The 24,684-nt window shown below is 40.2% G+C and overlaps 1 protein-coding gene across 4 annotated transcripts in view; it reads right to left on the bottom strand.

Annotated features, from left to right (window-relative positions):
- EYA3 (EYA transcriptional coactivator and phosphatase 3) overlaps nt 1-24,684 on the bottom strand; it is a 95,808-nt gene that overhangs the window by 23,456 nt on the left and 47,668 nt on the right. The window contains exons 3-15 of one of the 4 annotated variants that reach the window (XM_083173418.1): nt 21,059-21,131; nt 20,746-20,789; nt 18,703-18,770; nt 18,121-18,187; nt 15,996-16,138; nt 14,831-14,962; nt 14,518-14,603; nt 13,201-13,375; nt 12,886-13,028; nt 11,525-11,608; nt 9,842-9,931; nt 9,105-9,163; nt 3,816-3,976 (exon numbers count right to left, since the gene is read on the bottom strand). In XM_083173418.1, the coding sequence (XP_083029544.1) occupies nt 3,816-3,976; nt 9,105-9,163; nt 9,842-9,931; nt 11,525-11,608; nt 12,886-13,028; nt 13,201-13,375; nt 14,518-14,603; nt 14,831-14,962; nt 15,996-16,138; nt 18,121-18,187; nt 18,703-18,770; nt 20,746-20,774 (1,237 nt within the window). In that variant the 5' untranslated portion in view covers nt 20,775-20,789; nt 21,059-21,131. The remainder of the gene's footprint in view (nt 1-3,815; nt 3,977-9,104; nt 9,164-9,841; nt 9,932-11,524; nt 11,609-12,885; nt 13,029-13,200; nt 13,376-14,517; nt 14,604-14,830; nt 14,963-15,995; nt 16,139-18,120; nt 18,188-18,702; nt 18,771-20,745; nt 20,790-21,058; nt 21,132-24,684) is intronic. The other 3 variants (XM_083173419.1, XM_083173417.1, XM_083173420.1) reach the window with 3 other exon arrangements.

Genomic DNA, 24,684 nt, shown 5'->3' with positions numbered 1-24,684 from the left:
CACACGGCACTGTGTGCTGCACAGATAACGCGATATGTCTAAACTACATTGTTCACAGACATATTGCTGGTACAAACTGACCAATGGTCTAATGATATACTGACTGTTCAATTGAACAGCAGATATATCGGCTGGCATGTACCCAGCTTAAAGCTGCACCATATTGTAATTGATTCAAGGGCTGATTATAAGTAATTACATAATTTGCACAACCACCACAAAAAACGCATCTTGATCCATATGAAGTGGTTCCGATGGGGCAAGTACAGGGAGAAGTATTGTCAATCCTCTATAGAGTTACAGTGAATCTGTTTTTTCTGCTCTCCTGGTTAAAACTCAGACTCTAATATAACAATTCTACCTTAATGTTTGAAATGATTGTATTGTATAATTATACATCAGACATGATCATTCTTGTGTACTGAACATGACATGTATTTCCTTCCTTGCCATTTTCTGTTATCTTTATTTGTTTGCTAAAAAGCAATACAAATCTATTGGCAAAAAAGCAGCATACTGTACATTTATATGTGCTTAGTAAGCTTCTTGTTGTGCCAATCTTTGCAGACACCTGGTAACCAAATTATGCCAGTTGCAACTACCAATTCACAGCACCCCTAGTAAGGGTTTACCAACTGACCAGCTGTTTAAGGAGAGGATCAGAATCCACCGACACAAAGGTGTATACTTGCAGGGAAGGATAGGGGCAATAGCAGCTCCTTTCACTGTGCATGACAGCACTAATGACCCTTGACCTGTATCAGTGCAGGTTCTTGCTTAGTCAACTTGTTCTTTGAAAATATTGTGTATATAGTTCCTATTGCTGTGTAAGTATAATGTGCAACTAGTGACGCTACATAGTGCTTCCCACCAGACGGAGGTAAGCTCGTCCACCGTAAAACATTAAGAGGAGTAGATAGGCTATATGCACTAGGTGGGTGGTCTGTTTCGAAGCACCTGTCTCAATCATGAGAATGGGTTATGCTGGGTACGCATGTTTTACATAAACATCCATTTGCAGTCTGCAAGGGAACACCCACATCATTCGATGGCCGGCAACCATCGAATGACGTGGAACGTGCATACATATGTAAGGGTGCTCTGAGGCACCCTTACATATGCGTGCACGTTCAGAAGGAAGTGGGAGGACAGCTGACATCACCGCACCCACGTCACGGCCTCATTAGCATGCTGGGCGTTCACATATGCTAATGGACTGCCCTGGGTGCGTGCACCCAGCGATCGACTATTCGCAGTGCTTGAACACACCCTGCTCTGTAACACTACATCACTCCCATTGCGAACGAACGGCCTTTGTGAACTGCCCTGAATAAGGTCCATAGCCCAATCTTAATGATTCAGCATACTAATGCTGGCCACACATCAGACCAACTTTCCTCCAACCATCCAACTAGTTGCTGGGATGGAATAAAAATATGGTACTGGATGGGAGCAAATGTAATATTTACTTCAGAAATTTGCTCCTAACATCTGAAAAAGGACAAAAACTGTTGCTCAGACACAGTACTGTAGTTGAACCTGTTTGATTTAAACAATTTGACTGAATGTTTTTGTCCATTTTCCTGGGTTTGTGAGCTCCCATCCAGTACCATATTTTTATTCCATCCGAGCAACTAGTTGGATGGTTGGAGGAAAGTTGGTCTGATGTGTGGCCAGCATAAGACATTTTGAACAGTGCTATGCTTCCAACAGCACTGTACTCTAGTGTAGAAAGCAAAACATTGGGCTTTATTTATGTATGGATTAGTGGGGATCAGTGATTTCTCAATTCAAGTGATTGAACAACTGCATATGCCTAACGTATGCACAAGGTGAATAGCGACACAAAATGCACATGGATTGAAATCGCAATCTCCTCGCAGAATAACGGACAGGAAGCTGGTGGTGGGAGGCGGAAACCTGACGTTTTATGGCAGTGTCACAAAAACCACAGGTGTACCCAGGCATTTCTAGGATTTTCCTCTGACGTCCACATCGAGCCCTTACAGATTAGTGGAAGCCTCAGATTTGCACAGATTGTAAAATCGCATGCCATATGTAGTGGCATGCGATTTTCCCATGTTTTTATGCATTTTTGGTAAAGATCGCATGCAATGCGATGTCATTTTTCACAGAAATTATGGACACGAGTTGAAATGATGTAAAATGCACCCCAAATGTCATTTTTCACACTGTACCACCCCCACTATCAACGCGATGCAATTTTTCCCTGTACGATGCACATCGTGGGAGCTGTGAATGTACACAAGTACCAATCCTTTTAATGGTTTGGGAATTTAAAGTATATAGCGATTAGCGATCCATTCGCAAGTTTGCAATGGGCGACTTTCTGTCTGGATGGCGGCTATCTACTTGGAGAAAGCAGCAACTTCTGAGATTAGCAATCCACGCTGACTAATACCTATAATTTGAGAAGTTAGATGTGGTTGAATTTGACTCTCACAGAGCCTTGACCTCAACCCGATCGAGCAACTTTTGGATAAGCGATTGAGAGCCGGGTCTTCTCGCTCAACATCAATGTCAGACATTATAAATGCTTATAGCAGAAATTTGCACATTGCCACAAAGCCTTTCAAGAATACTAAAAACGGGTATAACTGCAAAAAACATTCATCGTTGTGGTGTCAATTGCCACGTGTGATTCTTGAGGCAATTACCTCTATCCTAGCACCATGAGCATGCGTTTAAATCGAATTTGGAACAAATGGGCATGAGCAGCGGGCAACAATGAGCGTGGCTACATCTGTGTATATATTTGAATACAAAGTCATTACAGGCCCTGTTTATACAATGGTACAAATACTTTTGTCCATACAGATTAACCCATATAGGTCCGTCCACCAGTGTCTACCAGCAATATGTATGTGAATGAGGTCGTTCAGACATATTGCATAGGCTGTGTTGCAGAGCCAATAGCAGTTAGGATTGTGCAGCAGATCGCCCGTACAACGGTGATTGACCGTGCAATTGGGTGGACAATCACTACTGATCAAGCAGTGTGTATGCAGAACATGCTACCTGATCCTTCTGGAGATATATATGCAGATCAATTTATCTCCAGATATATCTTTAGGCGTGTATTCAGCCTACCTAACACAGAGTAATGGCTGCCATGGAGAAGTGAAGAAAACAGACTTATTAGATTGTTTGTGGGAATTGAGTGATCTAGTGTCCGTTTGTGTGTCCCCGAAACGCTGCCATCTGTTGGCAGAGAGTGAAACTACATCTCTCACACATGCACAAACAAAGGCAATCACAAGGAAGCAGACTAGTTTTCAAAGCTTTTGCATCGACTAGGCTTACTAGTACTGCAATATTTTCAATAAATTTAAAATGCTAAATCCTCCCATTTTTGAGGTGAAGTTCCGCCAGGGACCACTAGAGGCCACTCACCGGAACAAATTATTCCTTAATAGAAAGTGAAACCAAAATGATATAAGTTTTAAACTTCCTGTATATGGATAGAGGGAGCTGTGAAGACAGTCACTATCTGCTCCTACCTCCAATCTCTAAGTGGTCATTTAGACAGGCTTTTAACGAGTATTTCTAGTAATTATAGTATCAGTTGTACCAACCAGCATTGTTTCCTACTTTTCGAGTTAAAAACAAGAAAGTGTTATTCACTTCATTGAAGAGCATTTTTAATTATTTATGCAAAATAATATGAATACAATAATAAACATGTCCTGCACTGACATCTGTTAAGTGGCACCATTCAAAAATGTATACGGATATTGCAGAGAGAAGATACATTTTTTAAATAATTTATGCAGTACCATAATCGGATTACTCACCACTAACATTGCTCTTGTATTTCTCATACACCTCAATTACTTTACGATACCGAAACGCCAACTTTCTCATCCAGTCCATACCACCCTGGACTCCAGTGGTAGCACTGTGATTACGGTTTCCTGCTGTCCCATTAAATCCATCTGTAGTGAAGCTGTAGTTACTAGAAATCAGAGAAAAGAGAACATTAAAGTATATAAATAGGCAAAATGCCTACTTGCATTTAAAGTTTACTAATCAACAGTCATAGTAGAACTTGCCAGTACCATCAAAACGACTGGTTTCCCTTCTGTGCATTTTCCCATTATTTATGAAGTGGTGACATTATGCAGCTACTGTATGTGAACTGAGCAGATCTTGATGCAAATAAAGTGTACACATAACTGTGTAAAAGGTGGCCTGGCCCAAACTTAGTGGTGAACTTAATATAAAGGTAGCAGTACAGAAGATCTTAGGGGTAGATGTACTAAGATTCTAAAATGACTTTTTTCTCATAACATCCAATCAAATGCTATAATTTTTTTGTAATCTGATTGGGTTAGCGGTACAAATAGGGCGGCACTCCTCTCTCAAAGTGATTTATAAATCCCTTATTGCTCAAATGAGCCACCAGTTTGAGGCAATTCAATAGTCAATATTTGCAGCACATAGAAAGTGGGACACAATATATTCACCCATCCACATTATGGCTGTGTACTTCGATATGTGGCAGTCGACGAATCCGTTTCGGCATACTTTGCCTTTGTCCAGACTGACCCACACACAGTGTCAGTCTAGACAAAAGGCAGAGTATGCCGAAACGGATTCGACGACTGCCTCAAACTGGTGGCTCATTTGAGCAATAATGGATTTATAAATCACTTTGAGAGGAGTGCTGCCCTATCTGTACTGCTAAGGATACACAGTTTTCATTCATGTATGTATGTATGCATGCATACACACACATATGCAGAGAAGTGACAAAGTTGCGGCAGCAGTGTTGCCAATAAGGAAGCCACAGTCAGAGGAAGTTAGCTTATTCTCCACATACTACTGAACTGACTACATGCACTAAGACCGTGGTTCCATATCTGGTCCTCAAGGCACACCCCAACAGTCCAGGTTTTAGTGATATCCATGCTTGTGCGCAGATGATATATTCAAACGTATTTAGGTCAATTAAGTCAATTGTGCCCTAGAATGAACAGCCTTGAGGACCAAGCTTGAGAACCAAGGCTCCAAGACATGTAAGTGGCCCATTTCACAGGAAAACTCACCTTCATTTCTACTGTTTTCCCTAATATGAGCACAGTAGCATTAAACTTACACAGTTTTTCTTCGTATCTATGCTATTCATGCACAAAACCAACCATCCCAGATGCATCACACAAAATGTTCTATGTATTAAAGTTTCTCATTCATTTTCCACATGGGTCCCCTAAAAGCACAGTACTATGTATCTACAAAATTTGCGAACTAAAACATTTGTAATATATATATATATATATATATATATATATATATATATTTGTAATTGCTTTTATATATGTGCACAACAATGTTATAAATAGTAATGTGTGTGCTATAAACAAAAAAACAAATAATTGATGTATAAATGTCTTATTAGAACTTAAAATGTCTACAATACAGCTGTGGTCCATATTTGTTTTCTTTAAAAGGTTTTGTTATGTTCTGACACTTACAAGTATGCTCACTTTTTTACTGTAAATCATTTTTGGTACTTGTGTAATTTCTCATGGCACTTCCCAGCGGATCGCATGCAAATCTTCTGCAAATTGCATGCGATATTTGTATACGATTTGATCTGCGATTGGATTTAGAACACCTCCACTATCCACGCCAGCGTGGCAAACGCAGTACGCGTCCTCTCGACCTGTTCATACCCCCACTATCCACGTCGGTGTGGAGTTGTGGCGAGTGCAGAGAGCCACGAGCCCGAAGTGTGGCCACGTAAAATGAGCCCAAAGCCTGATGGGCGGACGCGGAATACACGTCCAGTAATCAGTGTCCCCTCGCTGGGCTCGCTACGCTTCGGGATAGTTCTACGGGTCCGCTCGCCACGCTTCGGCCTCGGTGGCTGACCACACTTTATAAAATCAACTCCACGCCGACGTGGATAGTGGGGGTATGAACAGGTCGCGAGGACGCGTACCGTGTCCACTCGCCACGCTTAGGGGTGACGTGGATAGTGGAGGGGTGTGCTAAATAGCATCGCGTATCAAACCGTATGCAAATTGCATGTGATATTTGCATACGACGCGATCTGCAGGGAAGTGCCGCCATGAAACTACACAAGTACCATATTTTTCATGATACTTTATTAGGTTGCATAATTTAGAAACCTAAAATAAATACATTGTAGGCTAGCATTTCCACTAAATCCACATAATCACGATTATGTAGAAAATTCCACTAATGATGGTATATTTTCCTGCATGTAATCAGGGTAGTGTTGCGGTACATGGGGGTACAGATCCCTAGGACACAGTTCTCCCTCCGTGTCTGATTTTATCCCTGTGATAAAACCCATCCTCTTACAGGAATGTTTCAATGCATCTCTGAACTTAATAGCAAGTCTTCCCCGGTTAAGAACCACTGTGTAGAAGCAGCTATGAGAATAACAAAAAACAATGACATTTATTATTGTTCCAGAGAATAAATGTAAGTGTTACCCCTTTTAGACCAAAACGCTGGGTCGCACCCGGCTTTTTGGACCCTGGTTGAAGCCGGGTGCGACCCGGCGTTTAGAGGCATTTACACCGGACGGGCTTAAATGCCCGCACCCCCCTCCCCGGCGTTTGAAGATGACAGCGCGATGTCATCTTCAAGCGCCGATCGACGCCGCCGTACCCGGAACGCTGCTGGGGGCAGCCCAGCACTAAGGTAAGCTGCCCCCAATCCCCGCGCGCACCCCCCGCCATTGGACAGGAGGTGAATGGATGCCGCACACAGGCATCCGTTCACCTCCCTCCCCCGCCGCTGCTGCTGTCTGCAGAGTATAGCAGACAGCAGCGCCGGCTGTCAGTGTCAGACTGACAATCCGTCCAACCTGCGGACGCTGCGGTCCGCAGGTTGGACGTTCCCCATTAATGTAAATGGGAGCCAGCGTTCCCATTTACACCGCCCTCTACCCAGGTCCTAGCCGTGTTCTACCCAGGTCAGGACCTGGGTAGAAGTCCCGTGTAAAGGGACACGGCGTTAGGGATTTACACCGCCGAAGATCCGGGTCTGACCCGCCGCTGACCCGGATTTTTCGGCGGTGTAAAAGGGGTATGTGTCAGGAGCTCCACTACAACTCCTACATTTTAGGGGGTTATCCTATTAGAGGTGGTATTTCACCTCTGCTAATAGGGTCACCAGGGTCTATTCGATTAGCCCCGATAGTTATTGCGTATTGTGCTTCTTGTGCATAATCCCTGACAAGAAGCTGCAAAGACCCACGATAACACTTGGGATAGTGCACTTATCTCTGATCCCATGGGTTTTCACCCGAACACGGATACATTGAATGACCAATTGACATCATAACTGTATCCAATTTGAGGCCTATTTTACCGGCCAAATTACCAGGGCTAATAAGATATCACCCATAGGGGTAGATGTATGAAGCAGTGATAAGGGAGGAGAAGTGATAAATTGCCTAGTAATTCATCACTGACCAATCAGCTCCTGACTGTTAAGTAACAGCTGATTGGCCGTGATAAAGTACCAGGCAATTTATCACTTCTCCTCCCTTATCACTGCTTCATACATCTACCCAGAGCACCAGGATATTCTAAAGCAGTGGTAGACAACCCTAGCCCTCGAGAGCTACCAACAGTTCACATTTTCCAGACAACCTAGCTGCTGCACAGCTGCACTCATTAATCACTGACACATTTTAAAAGATACACAGATGGAGCTAATTAGCTCACTTGTTATTCTGTGAGGAGACCTGCAAAACATGTTGGTAGCTCTCGAGGACTAGGGTTGGCTACCCCAGTTCTAAAGGAACTATAATAAGGAGATATGCAGCTTTTGTAGCGGAAATATAGGATTTTCCGTTGTATCCAAAGCTTTTTACTAGACACAGAAAAATGCATTTAGTGTTGGTTACAATAAGTTAAGCAAGACGACTGAACACATTTTTTCCAAAATGCTGTTGAAGTGCAGTTGTATTCAATATAGTTAGATATTGGTTTGCCTTACATACATTTACTGCATGTATATTTATTTTGGGTTAAATGTAAAACTGTCTGCCAATCTTTCCAATCTGACTGGTTACAATGAAAATCTGGCAATGTATTAAATTAAATCACAGATTTAACTATTTTGTAGTGCATGGGAGCAAATATTCAATTGTCATCATATAAATGACCAGATTTTCATTCCAAATCAGTCAGATAGCCGAAAACAAATAATTGTATAATGTATGCCCAGCTTTAGCTTTTCAGAGCAGGTCATTAACATTTTGAGAACAAAATAATTATGCATTGGTGTTGAAAGTAAAGTTTTGGAACAATTTCTTTATTTACTAGCAGTTTCTTATATAGCGCACACATATTACGCAGCGCTTTACAGAGTATAGTTGAAGATTCACATCAGTCCCTGCCCAAGTGGAGCTTACAATCTATATTCCCTACCACATGTACACGCACACAGACATTCTAGGGATAATTTTGTTGGGAGCCAATTAGCCTACCAGTATATTTTTGGATTTTGGGAAAAACCAGAGTAACTGGAGGAAACCGACGCAAGTATGGGGAGAATATACAAACTCTGCAGTTAGAGCCATGGTGGGAATTGAACCCATGACCTCAGTGCGGTGAGGCAGTAATGCTAACCATTACACCATCCGTGCCGCCCAACAAGCTCATAAGTAATATTGTGCTAAATGTATTATACACTGTGCTTCTAAAAAGGTGGGTACACCAGATATCTTTTAAAGGATGTACACAATGTTGTCTAGTGTGTACGCACTATATGGTTAATGCACGCTCCCACGGATTATTAACTACACCCCACTCCGTTGTCTGAACATGCCGTAAAATTATGATTATATCTTCAATATGTTCTGAGCAGGGGCCAGGTGATGTCACTGAACGATATCATTCAATCTATAGGCATTCTAACATTTGCCCAGGTTCTCTGACATTATGCAATTTGCTCCGTGAGCGATATCATTAGTGTCTACACACCTTTACATTTCCCTGAAAAAAAAATGTCCCCATGCTGTCTAAGCATTACACCCCAAAATCATTTATGGAAAAATGTATTTTTAATTGTGGAGTCATAAAAGCAAACACACATACCTTAAATCTTGTCCATTGTCATCAGATGCCACATCTTCCACATGAACCTGATCACACTCCTATGAATATGGAACAGCATCAAACAAATTACTTCCTACTGTATTAACATCTCCGTACACATAACATCTCCGTACACATAAATATCAGAGGAATAAAACAAACAGTCTCCCAAACTATGCCATCACAGTCCAGGATTTAAGAATATCCATTCTCGAATCCAGATGGTTACATCAAATTGACCAGGGTTACATTAAGCCACCTGTTCTCAAGCATGTATATCCTTAAAACCTGGACCACAATGACAAAGTTTGGGAAACTCTGGAATAAATTATTAGTGATTTACAATGCTTAAAACAATCACTTATAGGTGTGGTAAATTGTCCTTGTTGTCATTTGATCTGGGTACTGTGCAGAAAGGTTCACATGTTCTCCTCCATCATCCATTACTGAGGAGGCATGGTGTTGTAAACTAATCCACACAGTACTTCAGAGAGCTTGTGGCGTACATGTCCCATCATGTTGCTGTAATCCAATGGAAAGGAGAAACTATGCATTACAAGGCAGTTTCCTTTCCTTCCGTTTCTATGGCACATGTGTATTCTAAATTGCAATACTTCTATAAAAGACAATATTTCTTGTCTGCCATATTGCTACTCTGTATTAGCAGGTTTCAAAGTTGAAAAAGTTATCAGAGAATCGTTACTATATGTGGAACCATAGTTCAATTAAATGCTCACCTCCAGATCATTAAAAAATAAGTGTGTGTCTGCTACTTCAAATATCATCTCCTCCATGGCCAATCCTGATCCTACCACCAATGTTGGATCCTAAATAGACAAAACATTGAGTCCATAAATAATGCAGCTTTGGGGCACAGGTAAAGCATTAGTCCAAAACATAATTTCATGTGTAAATATTACAATAGTAAGAGGTACAGATGTGAAAAAAAAAAGAAAACCATGTGCACTGCAGTGGAGGTGGGGCAGATGCAATTTGTGCAGAGAGAGTTACATTTGGGTGAGTTATTTTGTTTCTGTGCAGGGTAAATACTGGCTGCTTTATTTTTACACTGCAATATAGATCTCACTTTGAAGTAAAACCCCACCCAAATCTAATTCTCCCTGCACGAGTTACATCTAGGGACCAGTATTGTGTGGTATTGAGAGCCATAATGCACTTGAGCTGGGCCTGATCGTCTGAACTATGTATTCCATAATTCAATTATTGCAGTCTTTACTAATTGTACCTTACAATTAGGGAGCATACTAAAATAAAAAAATAATAAAAATAAAAAAAAGACAAAAAGAGTAAACTTCCTCTATTACAGTGGTCAGGGAAATTTACCTTTTACCCCAAATTATTTAGATACGCTGACGTTACCCCCTTGATTTGAAAGGAAGGAAATAAAAAAATTGTGAAACACACTGTATCCCCACAAAATGATGATATATCCTGCTAGTACGGGTACACAGACTGGCAGCAATTAATGATGATTACGAATACCGTATCTGGCTGTGTGGGGTACCCACACAGCCTGAAATGGTCATCATCATCAATGGCTGCCAGGCTGTGTGTGGTATAGCCACTGATAATGTGACGTCCGGGCAACTATTAGTGTCAGTATTTCAAGAGGATATAGTGACGGTCTGTGCAGAGATGGCGCATCAACTAGTCGACTCTACTGCAGAAGGACTTGGTGGTGGGACCCAGAGCATCACAAAAGGAAGCTGGTTATGCACAAGGGCTTGCCACATTGCACTTTGTAAGCTACAGTACAGTAACACACAGCCGGGAATGCATATAGAATCTATATACAGTATAGGGCCTGAGTCTAGTTCACTTGCAAAATCAAATTCTCTCTAATGGACAGAACCATGTGCACTACAGGTGGGGCCGATTTAACACGTGCAGAGAGAGTTCAATTTGGAAGTTATTTTGTTTCTGTGCAGGGTAAATACTGGCTGCTTTATATTTACAATACAATATAGATATCAGTTTGAAGTACAAACCGCACCCAAATCTAACTCTCTCTGCAGATGTTACATCTGCCTCCCATGCAAAGCACATGGTTTTGTCCACGAGAGAGAATTTGCTTTTGTGAGTGTACCAGAATCAGGCCCATAGTTTCTATATGCAATGAAATTAAATTCCTGTGGGGAATGGCCGGTTGTGCTGCAGAGACACAGCCGGGCATGCATATAGATTCAGATGCATGCCCAGCTGTGTCACGGCAGCGCGACCGCCCATTACCCACAGGAATTTCATTTTTACCTAATTTTGGATCATTTACCCCTGTTCTGTTATTTAAATACAGAAGTATACAAGAGCACAGTTAATAAAACTCTGATGCAACCTCCATTTCCACAGCTTTCTAAAGCCTCTAGGTGTGTACATTCCAGAATGGATGCGGAAGTCTGTACCTTTCCATACTTTTGTGCATATGAACCGGTGAGCAGAGAGTGAAAGATGATAATGGTCTCATCCAAGTCCCACAAAAACACACGCTGGGGAAACAAAGAGAAATATATGCAACACAATCCTTATAGAGTGGAGAGCAGGCATACTGGTAGTAATGATACCATGGAAAGAGAAGCAGGTGACAGCTGATAGCCGGTGCAATGAGACAGTAATAATTAACTTATTTAAACTGAGAGATAGCGTTTTAAAGTAGTCATCTGATACCAAACAGGATTAGAATTATTAGAATGTTACAATGCATTTGTTTCCCCCTAGTTATTTCAGAAAATGATGAGTACCTAACCATTTTGGAAACGTGTTGCTACTACCACCACTGATTATGCCATTACTAGGCAAACATAACCACTGTGGGTGGACTTAAATGTAATGTTTTGATTCCCCTATAAAAACTTAGAAGGTATGGGACATAGATAAAACAGTAATTAGGTCGACAATCAATAGGTAGGCCCCTATTAGTTGATAGTCAAAAGGTTGACACATGAAAAAAAAAGGTCAACATGGACACTGTTTGCTTGCCATGCTTTGGGTATGTGGCTCGTGAAGTATGAAAAACCACCTTGAAAGAAAAAAAAAAAAATAAACACACACATGAAAAACCCTTGTCGACCTATTGCTTTTGACCATGTCAACCTTTCATGTGTTGACCCATTCGAACGCATCCCACTTTGAACACTATACTACAAATTTTCAAATTAGTATTAGATGAAAACATATCAAAAACTTTAAGAGGTGTGTGTGTGTGTGTGTGTGTGTGTGTGTGTGTGTGTGTGTGTGTGTATGTGTAAATATCAATGTTAAGAAATCTAAACAAATGTGAACTGTGCATAATTACTTGTGCAAATGCATTTGTTTATGTGTATGTGTGTTAGTCTGGTACACAGTGTGGCAGTCTGCCCCTTCATAATACCAGCTATATGTCACAGCTATGCCTACTAGCACTCAGGGACTTCCAATGAAATGGTCATTTATTAGAGTGCTGCGCAGTCTGGGTGCTACATACATGTCCCTTTCACCAATAGAGGTCACTGATACAAGTCAATACCTTACTGTAGATCAGTTTACTGTCATTTTAATATAGAACATATATATGAAATCAGAAATATCCTTGATACATTAGCGATACTAAAACTACAACAAAAAGTATATTAGTGCATACAATGATTTCCCCAACGATAAAGCATATGGTTTATGGATAATAACGGTCTTCTGTAGGCAATAATAACGTAAGCATCTATCTTGCTGGCAACATTCATCTGCATGACCGCAATAAGGAAAGTGTCAGGCTGTAGTTAGCAGCACCCACCTCCAGGTCGCTGTGCTGTGGTGAGGAGGCATCTGCCTTCTTACCCTTCCCCCTATTCTTCACCTGAACACTCCTTTTACTCTGCTCTTCAGTCTCTTTGCTGCTCATTGCTCTCACCATGGGTTGCGCTGTAGCAGTATCACCTGTCATGGAGTAGAATTAAGGTTAATGGAAGGACCATCGGCTAACCGACATTAATACTCTGCATCCACATTATATTTGGATGAATACAAACTAAAATCATCCCATTTTGTAAGAGACTAGCCTTGACCTTCTGTTCCATACACCCTCCCAGGCACACATGGATGTACCCACCAGATGCTGGTCTTTGGGCCGTCTGTGCAGGGGAAGGGGAGTCCGATTTTCTCTCCTGGAAATCTGATGTTGCCATATTGCTCTCAGGGCAGGTGGCTGCTGTGTTTGTGAAGTTTTGGTTAGAGTAACACTGCTGGTACTGACTTTGCCCAAGGATGGTATACGTGGGATACTCCTTGGATGAGAAACGCAGACAACATTAGTATGAGCTTAGATACTGGCAGGTAAGACATCAAAAGCCCACCGGCTCGTTCAGTACACAAGATTAAGGTTACATAGTCAGTAACTTTTAGGCTACACGCAGCTGCATACAGTAACGGCATGCAACAACTATCTGTGTGGGTGCAGAACTTAATGTCTTTCCCCAGAACTTATTTCAAGGCCAAGAATGCAATATGCTCTGTAAAAAGGTGGTTGTACCATTGTGAGTTTATGTAAGACAATCTTTGGACTCGGTTATTGCCAACGCCCTAATGCAGTGTAGTAAATTGCATCTTGATCCAACACAGAACAGCAAGAAAGCAAAGGGAACAATGGTGTGCGTGCGAGTGGGGTGCTAGAGATTGGTGTTAAACAGTCAATAGAAGTCTAAGGGTCTTGTATGTGGAAAATCTCAAATTACACACACTACAAATACATTGTATGTATGTATGTATGTATGTATGTATGTATGTATGTATGTATGTATGTATGTATGTATGTATGTATGTATGTATATATATATATATATATATATATATATATATATATATATAAATATAAAATCTGACATGATACACAGATTAAATGAAAATTGAAAGTTTATAAGCTCTACAAGACTGGCCATTTGCACAAAGGAGAACCTCACACAAGGGATTAAAAACTCTGAGATAGATATCAATAAGTGAAAAGAGTGGAGAAGTAGACCATGGCAACCAGCTTTGAAGTAACAAACATTTATCAAGTGAATTCTATTAAGTTACAGGTAGTAGCTGATTGGTTGTCATGGACAATATCTCCAATGGCACACTCATCCAATCTTGCTTCATAAACCACCTACTGTATATGATTTAAGTGTAGCAATTAACCACTTAAATACCCCATTCGTTAGTAAAGGTATCAATGCCCTAAACAAAAAAGCAAAAAACATCTTCTAATTGCACATCAGCTATCACCCTAAATCATCATTAATCACCATATGTTTCAGTGCATTTGGTCTTCAGATGTCCAACCAATGGATCTGCCTAATCGCTTACAGGCCACAGGTATGCACATCACATGAGCATGCAAGGAAAAAGCCAACATACAGAAGTTATAGTGGATTGTGGGTTATATTACCTGACTTGAGATGCTGGTAACTGTTGGAACGGTGATATTCCCAACTGGTGATGTGCTGGAAATGACATTTGCATTTGTAGCTGTGGCTGCAAGTACGAAAACAGTCATTTGTGACAGTACTCTTACGATCTTTATAGCAAAATGGACACCAGATGTTACACTACATGTATCAAACAACATTATGTATTTTCCATATTAAGAAGATTGGAGACCATTGTAGGCGTTACTTTTATAATTCCTGTAAAAAGCTTCAATAAATCAGACTTTTACAATGCTGTGCTTTCTTACATCTGCATGCAGGACTAGATTTTACCTTGCACAGGATAGGAATACAGTACAGGGGTGGATTGGCTGCTGGTGACTCCTGCGGAACAGGTCAAGACCGTAGTGGGGCTTGATGTCTGGATTAAGCCACTTTCAGATTTGATGCCTGGCCATAAAGCACCTGAGTACGACAATGTATAAAGTCATAATAGTTAAATACCATGGCTAAAAATAGTACCTATGTATTTATAAATCAACAAAGTCAAAACCGTAGATCTGCTGTCGAATATTATACTGTAAAAAGCTTTTTTTTTTTTATTGTTACTTATAAACTGTTCAAAAGGACATCTAGTTTCACTGGGGTGTTTCAGAACCTTACAAGCTAGCTGCCTGCAGACTGTGCTGTGTGAACACAGCAGGGCATCCTTAGAGGACCAGTTAAAGCCCCATACATACTGGACAATAAATTGTTAATATAATCTAGTGCAGTGGTTCCCAAAAGGTGTGGCACAGCACCCTGGGGTGCCTCGGAGCACTTGCAGCAGTGCCCTGGGATGGTGGTCAACATAATAGGCAAAACCAGAACTTGTGTTCCAATCATAAACCCTATGGACAAACATAATCCCATCACCCCCTACATAACTGATTATAAGGGTGACCAACATAACTTTCTTAATTTTAGATTTGCTTCTAAATTAGGCAAAAATAAACTTTTGGACTAGTGGTGCCACAAAAAAATTCTGATACTCGAGGGCACTAGAGTTTGGTTATCACTGATCTAGCGTGTACACTAAACCTCCATAACGCATCCTTAACTACCCCCCCCCCCCTCTTTTCTCTCTGCTGCAAGCAAAATGCATGCTAGCAGCTTGGGCGGGTGACTTCACTGAACGAAGCCGCAAAGCATCTAATGTGTATGGAGCTTAAGCCAAAACAGCAAAAAGCCTGGATATCAGACCGAACCTTATCATGCTAAAAATGCAGCTAATAGAAATAATAGCATGGTATCTATCTATACACATGGCAACAGCGGCTTTACATTTCCATTAAATAAATAAAAAACAAACAGTAAAATCAGTTCAAAACCTTCCTGTCACACTGCCACAGGCACTTTTTGATGACATTACCCAAGTATGCTCACCTTCTAGCAAAACCTTACTCTATGGAAACTTCTATCATACATAAATATAGGATTTCAATGGCTGAACACTTACCAAAGGGAGGTAGACCGTAGGTTTGCGATGCCTGGGGGTATACGGTGTATGGTGACGATGACTGCAAAGATTGATATGGAGTCTGTCCACTATACGTTGCCATTGAATCTGCTACGGGAACGGAGAGGATGTGTGTATATGGCCTGCAGGAATACAATATTGCACAACTGTCATCATCATCTGAGCTCCCTTGCTTTTAGATTGTGATTTAGTACATAAATCATATAATGTAATAGTCATAGGATAGGTACATAAAATCCTCTGGGCCCTCCCTTTGTTTTAGAACTTTTAGGTTTATAAATAGCATTCATGTAACCTGAACATATGGGTTTTGTTTTTGCAATTCTTTTTTTAATTCAACATGCTTTACTACAATGTATTACTTTTATATAATTTACATGTACATGATATATCTAGCTAATTTTTTTTGCATGTTTGTTTTTTAATTGTTAGGCCCAACACCCACTGTCATGTGAAAACAAGGTACTTGTGTAGTTTCACGGCGCCAGCAACTACTTCCAGGTTCTACGCTCGCCACAAACTATCTAAAATAAACTAAGTTAACTCCATGCCAACATGGATAGTTCATACCCCCACTATCCATACGGCGAGCGTAGAGAGCCACCGAGCCCACAGCGTGGGCGAGCGAAGCGTGCCCCGCAAGGGGACTCAGACTCATGGCGCCATGAAACTACACAAGTACCGAAAACAAATATACACATTATTGGATTGATGCAGATGGAGGCAATTGCATCCAAATGGGCCAACGTAAAATACAAAGTCAGCAAAGTACAGCTGCAAGATGTATGATGTACTGCACCAGCACCTATACGCCAGGGATACAGAAGGTGACCATTATACCAAAGGTCTTTTATACATTTATCATGACAAATTCGTTTTTAAATGAAAATTGCACAAAAAAATCTTCTTGCATATGATAAACTTGTCTGAAGGGGGAAGTTTTCAGGGAATGCTTGAAAGTTTGGAGGCTAGGAGGGTCTTAATGTGTGTGGAAGGGCATTCCATAGTGCTGCCTGAAGAAAGTCCTGCTATTGTGACTGGTATCTTGTAACGAGTGTGGATGAAAGACGAAGATCTTGTGCAGAGCATGGAGGTTGGATGGAGATATATTTTAAGATAAGTGAAGAGTCACATAGTGTAGTCAGGTTAACATGGCTTTGTATGCGAGTAGAAAGATTTTATACCGAATAGGATAGAAGATAGACAACCAGAGCAGAGAAAGATCAGCAGACGAACGTCTAGCCAGGAAAATCAGCCTCACAGCTGCATTTAAAACCAATTGCAGTGGCGAGAGTCTTCATTTTAGGAAGACTTGTAAGGAGGCTATTGCAATAATTCCCCACCCCTGGATCAGAGTTTTCGCAGTGTCTTCTGCAACATACGTGGAACTCAGTCCAGGGGATGCCCAACTGCAGCCCCAGGCCTTAGTGACTCTCTCTCTCCCTCCCCCCCTAATCCCTGCTGATGCTGCACTGTAAATCCACAAAAAATTCCTAGTGTACGCAAGCACACATGGCCAATAAAGTTGATTGATTCGGTAGAATTATATTTTTAAAGATACATGTAACACTATTTAGAGGTATAAAAAAAAAAAAACTTACTTGTGGACCACGGCTGGAAGTCACATTCAGAGGTTTGGGGGCCACCAAAGCTTTGACTTCACACCTAAACACTATATTGCACTTAAGTGGAGGTCAGGGCACCCAAGATTAAATAGCCTTTATCCAAACTTTGCACTGATTTTGTGTAAATATTGCAATAGGTTAGTGTTATGGTGTGTACACACGGTACTTTTTGCCTTCCGATGTTGACGATAGTCAACATCGGATCGGAATCTGATGCAGATCGCAAGGGTTTTAACCTTTCAGATCCCGATGCGCGCTCACGTATCGCAAGGCAGAAAGTCTTGTCTGCCATGACTATATAGTGCAGATCTGCACTATATAGTCAGACTTGTATGTAAATCAGATGAGCCTTCAGATACTATCAACGATCCGATCGGAACGTGGATAGTATCTGAAGGCACATCTGACCGTGTGTACACACCATAAGAAAATCCCCTAAATTACATATAAATATTCTGTGTTTACGCAAAACAACTTACTGTGTGGAATACAGCTGAGATGTATAGTCACCAGGGACACGTGGTATGTAGTCTGTGCAGGGAAGAACTGCAATTAAAATGTATATATTATTCAGAGATGCAATTCAATTTAGGAAATGTAAACAAAACACTTAAAAAGAAAATTACAAGTGGAAAGCAGTTTCTGATATTTTTATTGACGTTGCAATTACAACCTAGTAACCAGGGGTGACAGCTTAGATAGACATATTGGTCCGGATGTAATGAAGCCTGAGTTGGTTAAAGGTGCAAGTTCCTGGATGGATTTATAATTTTTTTTTAAGCGGCAATCATTTACAAAGCAAAACCATGCCTTGTAAATGATTGCCACATTAAAGAAAAAAAAAACCTGCGTACCTCCAGCGTCATTACACCTGGCCCATTAAATGAACATTTTGTTAGTTTAACCGACTATGCTTTTAGTGCAGAGTATCTGTATTTAAATGAAAGAAAAATCATGGGTAATCACATCTCCCCATAATATTTAAATCACAACAGGTTTTATACATGATATATTTACTCTGAACAGATTTTAAAAGATGGAATAAAACCAAAATTACTCACTTTCACTGGAAACCGTATGGTTAGAAGTCAACTCTTTCTGATTGCCAGTTTCACGATTACTCAATTGTCTTAAAAAGAGAATGTAAAAGGCATAAATAAAAGCTTATTTATAGAGACACAAGGAAACAATTTCATGGAAACACAGACACAGAGTGGATTATTCTAGTTCCCTCGGTCTCCGGCGCATTCACACGGGGGACCGATGTTTTCGTAATGAGCATTTCTGAACATGTGTATACGCTGGGTGCAAACGTGGTCTCGTTCACACCTACTAGTATGGGCGGGGGGGGGGGGGGCATTAGGGCAGCACAAGGGGAAGCCCAGCATTTCATGGGACGACGATGCGGTCATGGGAGGGGGGGCAGCTGACATAGGCGGATTTAAGCTGCCTGCCGCTTCCCGTACAGGGAGCACAAAAATGCGAATGGATATTTATGCAAAACCTCCGTTCACAGCTGTGATGGGGACTCAGAGCGAGGGGGGGGGGGCTGTGTGAGTGGCATGCAGGGTTTAATTTAAATGCAATGCTGCAAAATTTGCAGCATTGCGTGTGGACCAGAATAAGGTCCACAATTACAGGGCTGGACATCTATACCAGCCACTGGGGTAAATATGTCTGCAAACCAATGTGGGAGGAGACAATGTTGTCTGAAACTGGTACATTGGCTAACATCTGGTAGTATGATGAATACATTCTAATTATTAAATGCAGATACTGGCATCCTGCAGGGGCTAATATGTGTGGGTGCTGGCTGGTATAATGGAGAGAATAGAACAGACAGACAGGATGATTTGGGAGAGCAGTGAGTTAATTATTTTGTATACTGCAGGGCACAAGCATGTGTAAACAGTCTAAAGTTGGACCACAGCTGGTAAGACAATGCAGGTGGTTTATAGAAACAAATCAACAACAGTCCAGAACAAATATATACTGAATGAAAAATAAAAAAATAAAAATAGGCAAATAAGGGCAAATTCAATTATCCCTAATAATTTTTGTGGTGCAAAAAAAATAAATAAAAACAACCACCATGTTGAATTCCCTCCAATGTATCAAAGCATGAAACTAGGCCTCAGGGAACAACAATAGATGTGTGAGAAAACAAATGTTTATATAAACAAACTGTTATTCTATAGAACACCTGTCCAATGATATATCTCGAGTAATTAGTAAAATTGGAAAAAGGGGTTCTTGCTCATTTAAGTCTGAGCATTGAATGGACTTGGCTTTTTTCTTCCAAGTAAACATGAGCTAAGGCAGCATGAAGCAGAGCCACAGTGCTGTGTTATGCAGACTGACGCAACACTAACTGTGCCTGCTTATTGTCCCACAATGGTGCCTCAAAGTATTACACTCTTACATATATGGTCAACTGAAAAATATTCATAAAAAATGGGTAACACCACAGTATAAAAAAAATAATAAATCAGTGACAGACTGATGAAATGTCACCCAGAAGGATATAAAGTGGCACACACACAGGAAAACAGTCCATGGACTGAAAAACAGCAGCTTACAATCAAATTTAGATCTGAAACACTGGCATAATTTACTGGCTCTTACATTACTTTATTTTAGGGATGTCTACTGACCTTTGGCAACCATAGCTGCCACATTACAAATGGACTGTAAATTAACTATTCTGTGGTGAGGAGCCAAGCTCATAAAATGCATTGTAACACGGTAAAAAGCATCACAAAAAAACGTAGCAGCAGCTATTTATCATTTCAACACAAATACCTTCATGATATACTCAGTCTTATTACAATTTCCAGGTAAAGTAACCTGTCTGTAGCCAAGAGGCAATATATATATATATATATATATATATATATATATATATATATATATATATATATATATATATATATATATATATATATATATATATATATATATATATATATATATATAGCATACATATATACACACATATAACCATCTACAGCAGTGGTTCTCAACCTCAGTCCTCAAGACATAGATAACTGTGTGGGGGACCGAGGTTGAGAACCACTGATCTACAGAGATATACATTTACTAACCTTGAACTTTCCTCTGCGGGATCCTGCATCTTGGCCTTTTTTGCCTGGAAAATAAAACAAAAATATTTTCTATTAACTACCGGTATGTAAATATTATTGTGTTCTTCATTCACTTCATAACCTAAAAAAATAAAAAATACACCATAAAATGCACACATGATTTTATATACATAAGAGTATTAGAAAGTAAAACCCGCGTAAAATATAATCAATATAAAAGCATTGTAAACAAAATATTTTAAACACCTAAAATACGGTAGTCAATACATGTGGTGCTTTTCATAAAATAACCAAATGAACTGCAAAAACAGACCTCTGGACTTAGATCTTCGCAATAGGCAATGTGTGCCTACTGCAAGATATCATCTGTTGTTGCAGCTTAAGTACTGTTAGCGGAGAGAGAAATTCAATACGATTGTCAGTTAAGCCACAGGAAAGCAGTTGAAATTTTCACCCCCTAAATTTGGAGATTCACATTCATTTAATGTTCTATGATTGCTCACTACATAAAGCATTTGACAATTACTTAAAAAAATATATATACACAGAGACACACACACATATACAATTTTAAGAAATGTGCATCCGCCAAAAAGAAAATGTGGATACATAGACACCACTTATTAATACCCTTGCTTCCATTTACTATAATACAGAAAACACCTAGCGAATGTTAATACTTCCACAAAGCTCTGGATTGCCTGCTGCTCTACAAGGAGGAAATACTCAGCCCTCTATAATCAACACTATATATATATATATATATATATATATATATATATATATATATATATATATATATATATATATATATATATATATATATATATATATATATATATATATATATATATATATATATATATATATATATATATATATATATATATATATATATATATATATATATATAATTTCCGATGATGGCCGGCACTCCAAAATCAAAACAATAGGGTCGGGTGCCCTCCCAGGGGGAGAGAAAGACAATCTCACTCCAATATAACGATACTGCACGGGTGGCACTCCAGAAATAACGACAGGTAGACAGGTGTCAAATTACCAACGTTTCAAATGTTGTATTAACATTTTTCATCAGGGTCTGATGAAAAATGTTAATACAACATTTGAAACGTTGGTAATTTGACACCTGTCTACCTGTCGTTATTTCTGGAGTGCCACCCGTGCAGTATCGTGTTATATATATATCCCACTATATGCCGGCACTCGGGGGTCTCAGGGTCAACTGGCTTGGGTGCACTTTAAATCATACAAACAGTCCTCCAATGAAAAGGCACTCCAATTGCAGATAAAATCTTTTAGTAAATGGATGTCCCCGAAAACATTGTATTTTCGGGGTCAGCGCCCCTTCTTCAAGGTACAATCCAAAACTGGAAACAGCAGAGTAACCACCACAGTTACTCTGCTGTTTCCAGTTTTGGATTGTACCTTGAAGAAGGGGCGCTGACCCCGAAAATACAATGTATTCGGTGACATCCATTTACTAAAAGATTTTATCTGCAATTGGAGTGCCTTTTCATTGGAGGACTTATATATATATATATATATATATATATATATCTCTAAAGGCCCCTATACACAGGTCAGATTTGGCCTGTTTTCATCCGATTCCAACGTATTGAGACGACCGATCGGATGAACAATGGCCAGAATCGTATGGGTTTTGACATCAGATGTGTGGTAAACGCTTTGATTAACACTAGATCATGGTCATGATAAACTGCTATATATATATGTGAATGCAAATATAGGTCTTTTTACGGAGCACCCGTTTTAACCCTTTGAGCGCCAACATCTTTGCGAGGTGCACAAAATATCTGCTAAAAATACCAGTGTCGCTTACATTTGTTATACAGGTTGAGTATTCCTTATCCAAAATGCTCAGGACCTGAAGAATTTTGGATAATGGATTATTCCGCATTTCAGAATATTTTGATATTTCAATGATGTATCTTGCATTTACCGTATATACTCGAGTATAAGTCGACCCGAATATAAGCCGAGGCACCTAATTTTACAACAAAAAACTGGGAAAACTTATTGACTCAAGTGGGACCCTCACTCGAGTATAAGCCGAGGGGGGCATTTCCAGCATAAAAAAAAGTTCTGAAAAAGTAGGCTTATACTCGAGTATATATGGAATGTTGTACAAACACCTGAAATACACACAAATATATATTTTATTTGTGCATAAAACAAGGTTTCAAACATGAAGACGTTTGTGTACTATCTCAAATACTGAAATTAAATGGCAAGCAATCGATTGTTTGCACATATATAGTACCAGTTACATATCATGCCCTTAGTAGTGCTGCTACAGATGTCCCCAGTAGGCTTTTAGGAAGAATTTTATTTTTCCACTTTCTGGAATGTATGGTTTTCAGAATAATTTGAACAACGGATATTTGGATAAGGGATACTCAACCTATATAAAAACTCAAATCAAAAAGGTGTAAAAAAAAAAAAAAAAGGAGATTGTATTTCCTATATAAGGTGAACATTACAGGCCATTATAGATTGTAAGCTTGCAGCAGGGCCCTTCTACCTCAAAGTCTGTCTGTTTTTATCTAGTTTGTTTTATCACTGTTTACAATTGTAAGCTGCACCATATAAGAAACTGTAAATAAATTATGAATAAAAATGTTTGCTTGACAATTTTCACACCTATTATGACAAATTCACTTGGCACTCAAATAGTTAATTATCCTAGGATGTTAATAAAAAAACTTTATAGAGCAGCTATTTATTGGAAATCGGTTTACACTAACTAATTTGGACTTTTGCACATTTCCAAGTTGCTTCTATACTAAAGGCCCATACACACTGGGCAATTTTGGGTACTTGTTTTCTAGCACGGCGCCCAGCACATCGTATACCATACGCCTTACAATGGCATCCGATGTTATACAATTTAAAATCGTATACCATTGTATATGGCATACAATGGCATGCGATGGTACACGATTTAAAATTGTATAAAGCACCCTATTGGGTGTTTTCAATGTTAAATGGCCCCCCTAATTAGATTAATTTTTTTAAGCACTGTAATGGATGCTTACAATGTTAAAAGCACCCCCACTATGAACGCCAACCAGAAGTGTGCGCGTCGTCTGACCTTTTCATACCCCCAGTATCCACGTCGACGTGAAGTTGATTTTAGATAGTGTGGCAAGCGCAGCGTGCCACTGAGCCCTAAGCGTGGCAAGTGCAGCGAGCCCCGCGAGGGGACGCGGAATAAATGTAAAATAATACGCGTGCGGTCGCCACGCTTCGAGCTCGGTGGCTCGCCACACTATCTAAAATCAACTCCACGCCGACGTGGATAGTGGGGGTATGAAAAGGTCGGAGGACGCGTACCGCTGCCCCTCGTGGGCTCGCTGCGCTTCTGGATGGCGTTCATAGTGGGTAATACCAGCAGATGAGCAACAGGAATGACGGTTTGCCATAGTGTCCTGCTACAAAAACCCGTCCACTCCCGGGAAAATCGCTTGGAGGGGCAAAAATTGCTCAGTGTATATGCACAGAGCTATTTTCAGCACAGCGATTTTCCCCATCATCGCTCTGCATACACGCTGGGTAAGAAGGCCCAGTGTGTATTCACCATAATTTCTGTGACTTGCATCTTTATAAGCTGCGGCTATGTTAACTATATATAGGCCTGCAATTTATAAGAGTTTCGCACTTTAAAAAAAATTGTGTGTGACAATATGTATTAATATATACTTCATCTGGTGAAGCCGCTGACAAGGAGAGAGGCAGGGAAATGCATCATCAAGTGATTCCTGTTTGCTATTGCTAAACCACCGGAGATCGAGAGACCAAAGAGCTGGAGCTGATCGTTCTAGAGAAGGCTGCATAGATTGAAGAGACCAGCAGCCGGGAAACCGCTCTAGGTGTGCAAGGTTTACCCCACAAGTGGGT

The sequence above is a fragment of the Crinia signifera genome, chromosome 2 (assembly GCF_055691185.1).
Source record: "Crinia signifera chromosome 2, ASM5569118v1, whole genome shotgun sequence".
Lineage (NCBI taxonomy): Eukaryota > Metazoa > Chordata > Amphibia > Anura > Myobatrachidae > Crinia > Crinia signifera.
This window is presented reverse-complemented; position numbering and strand designations above follow the sequence as displayed.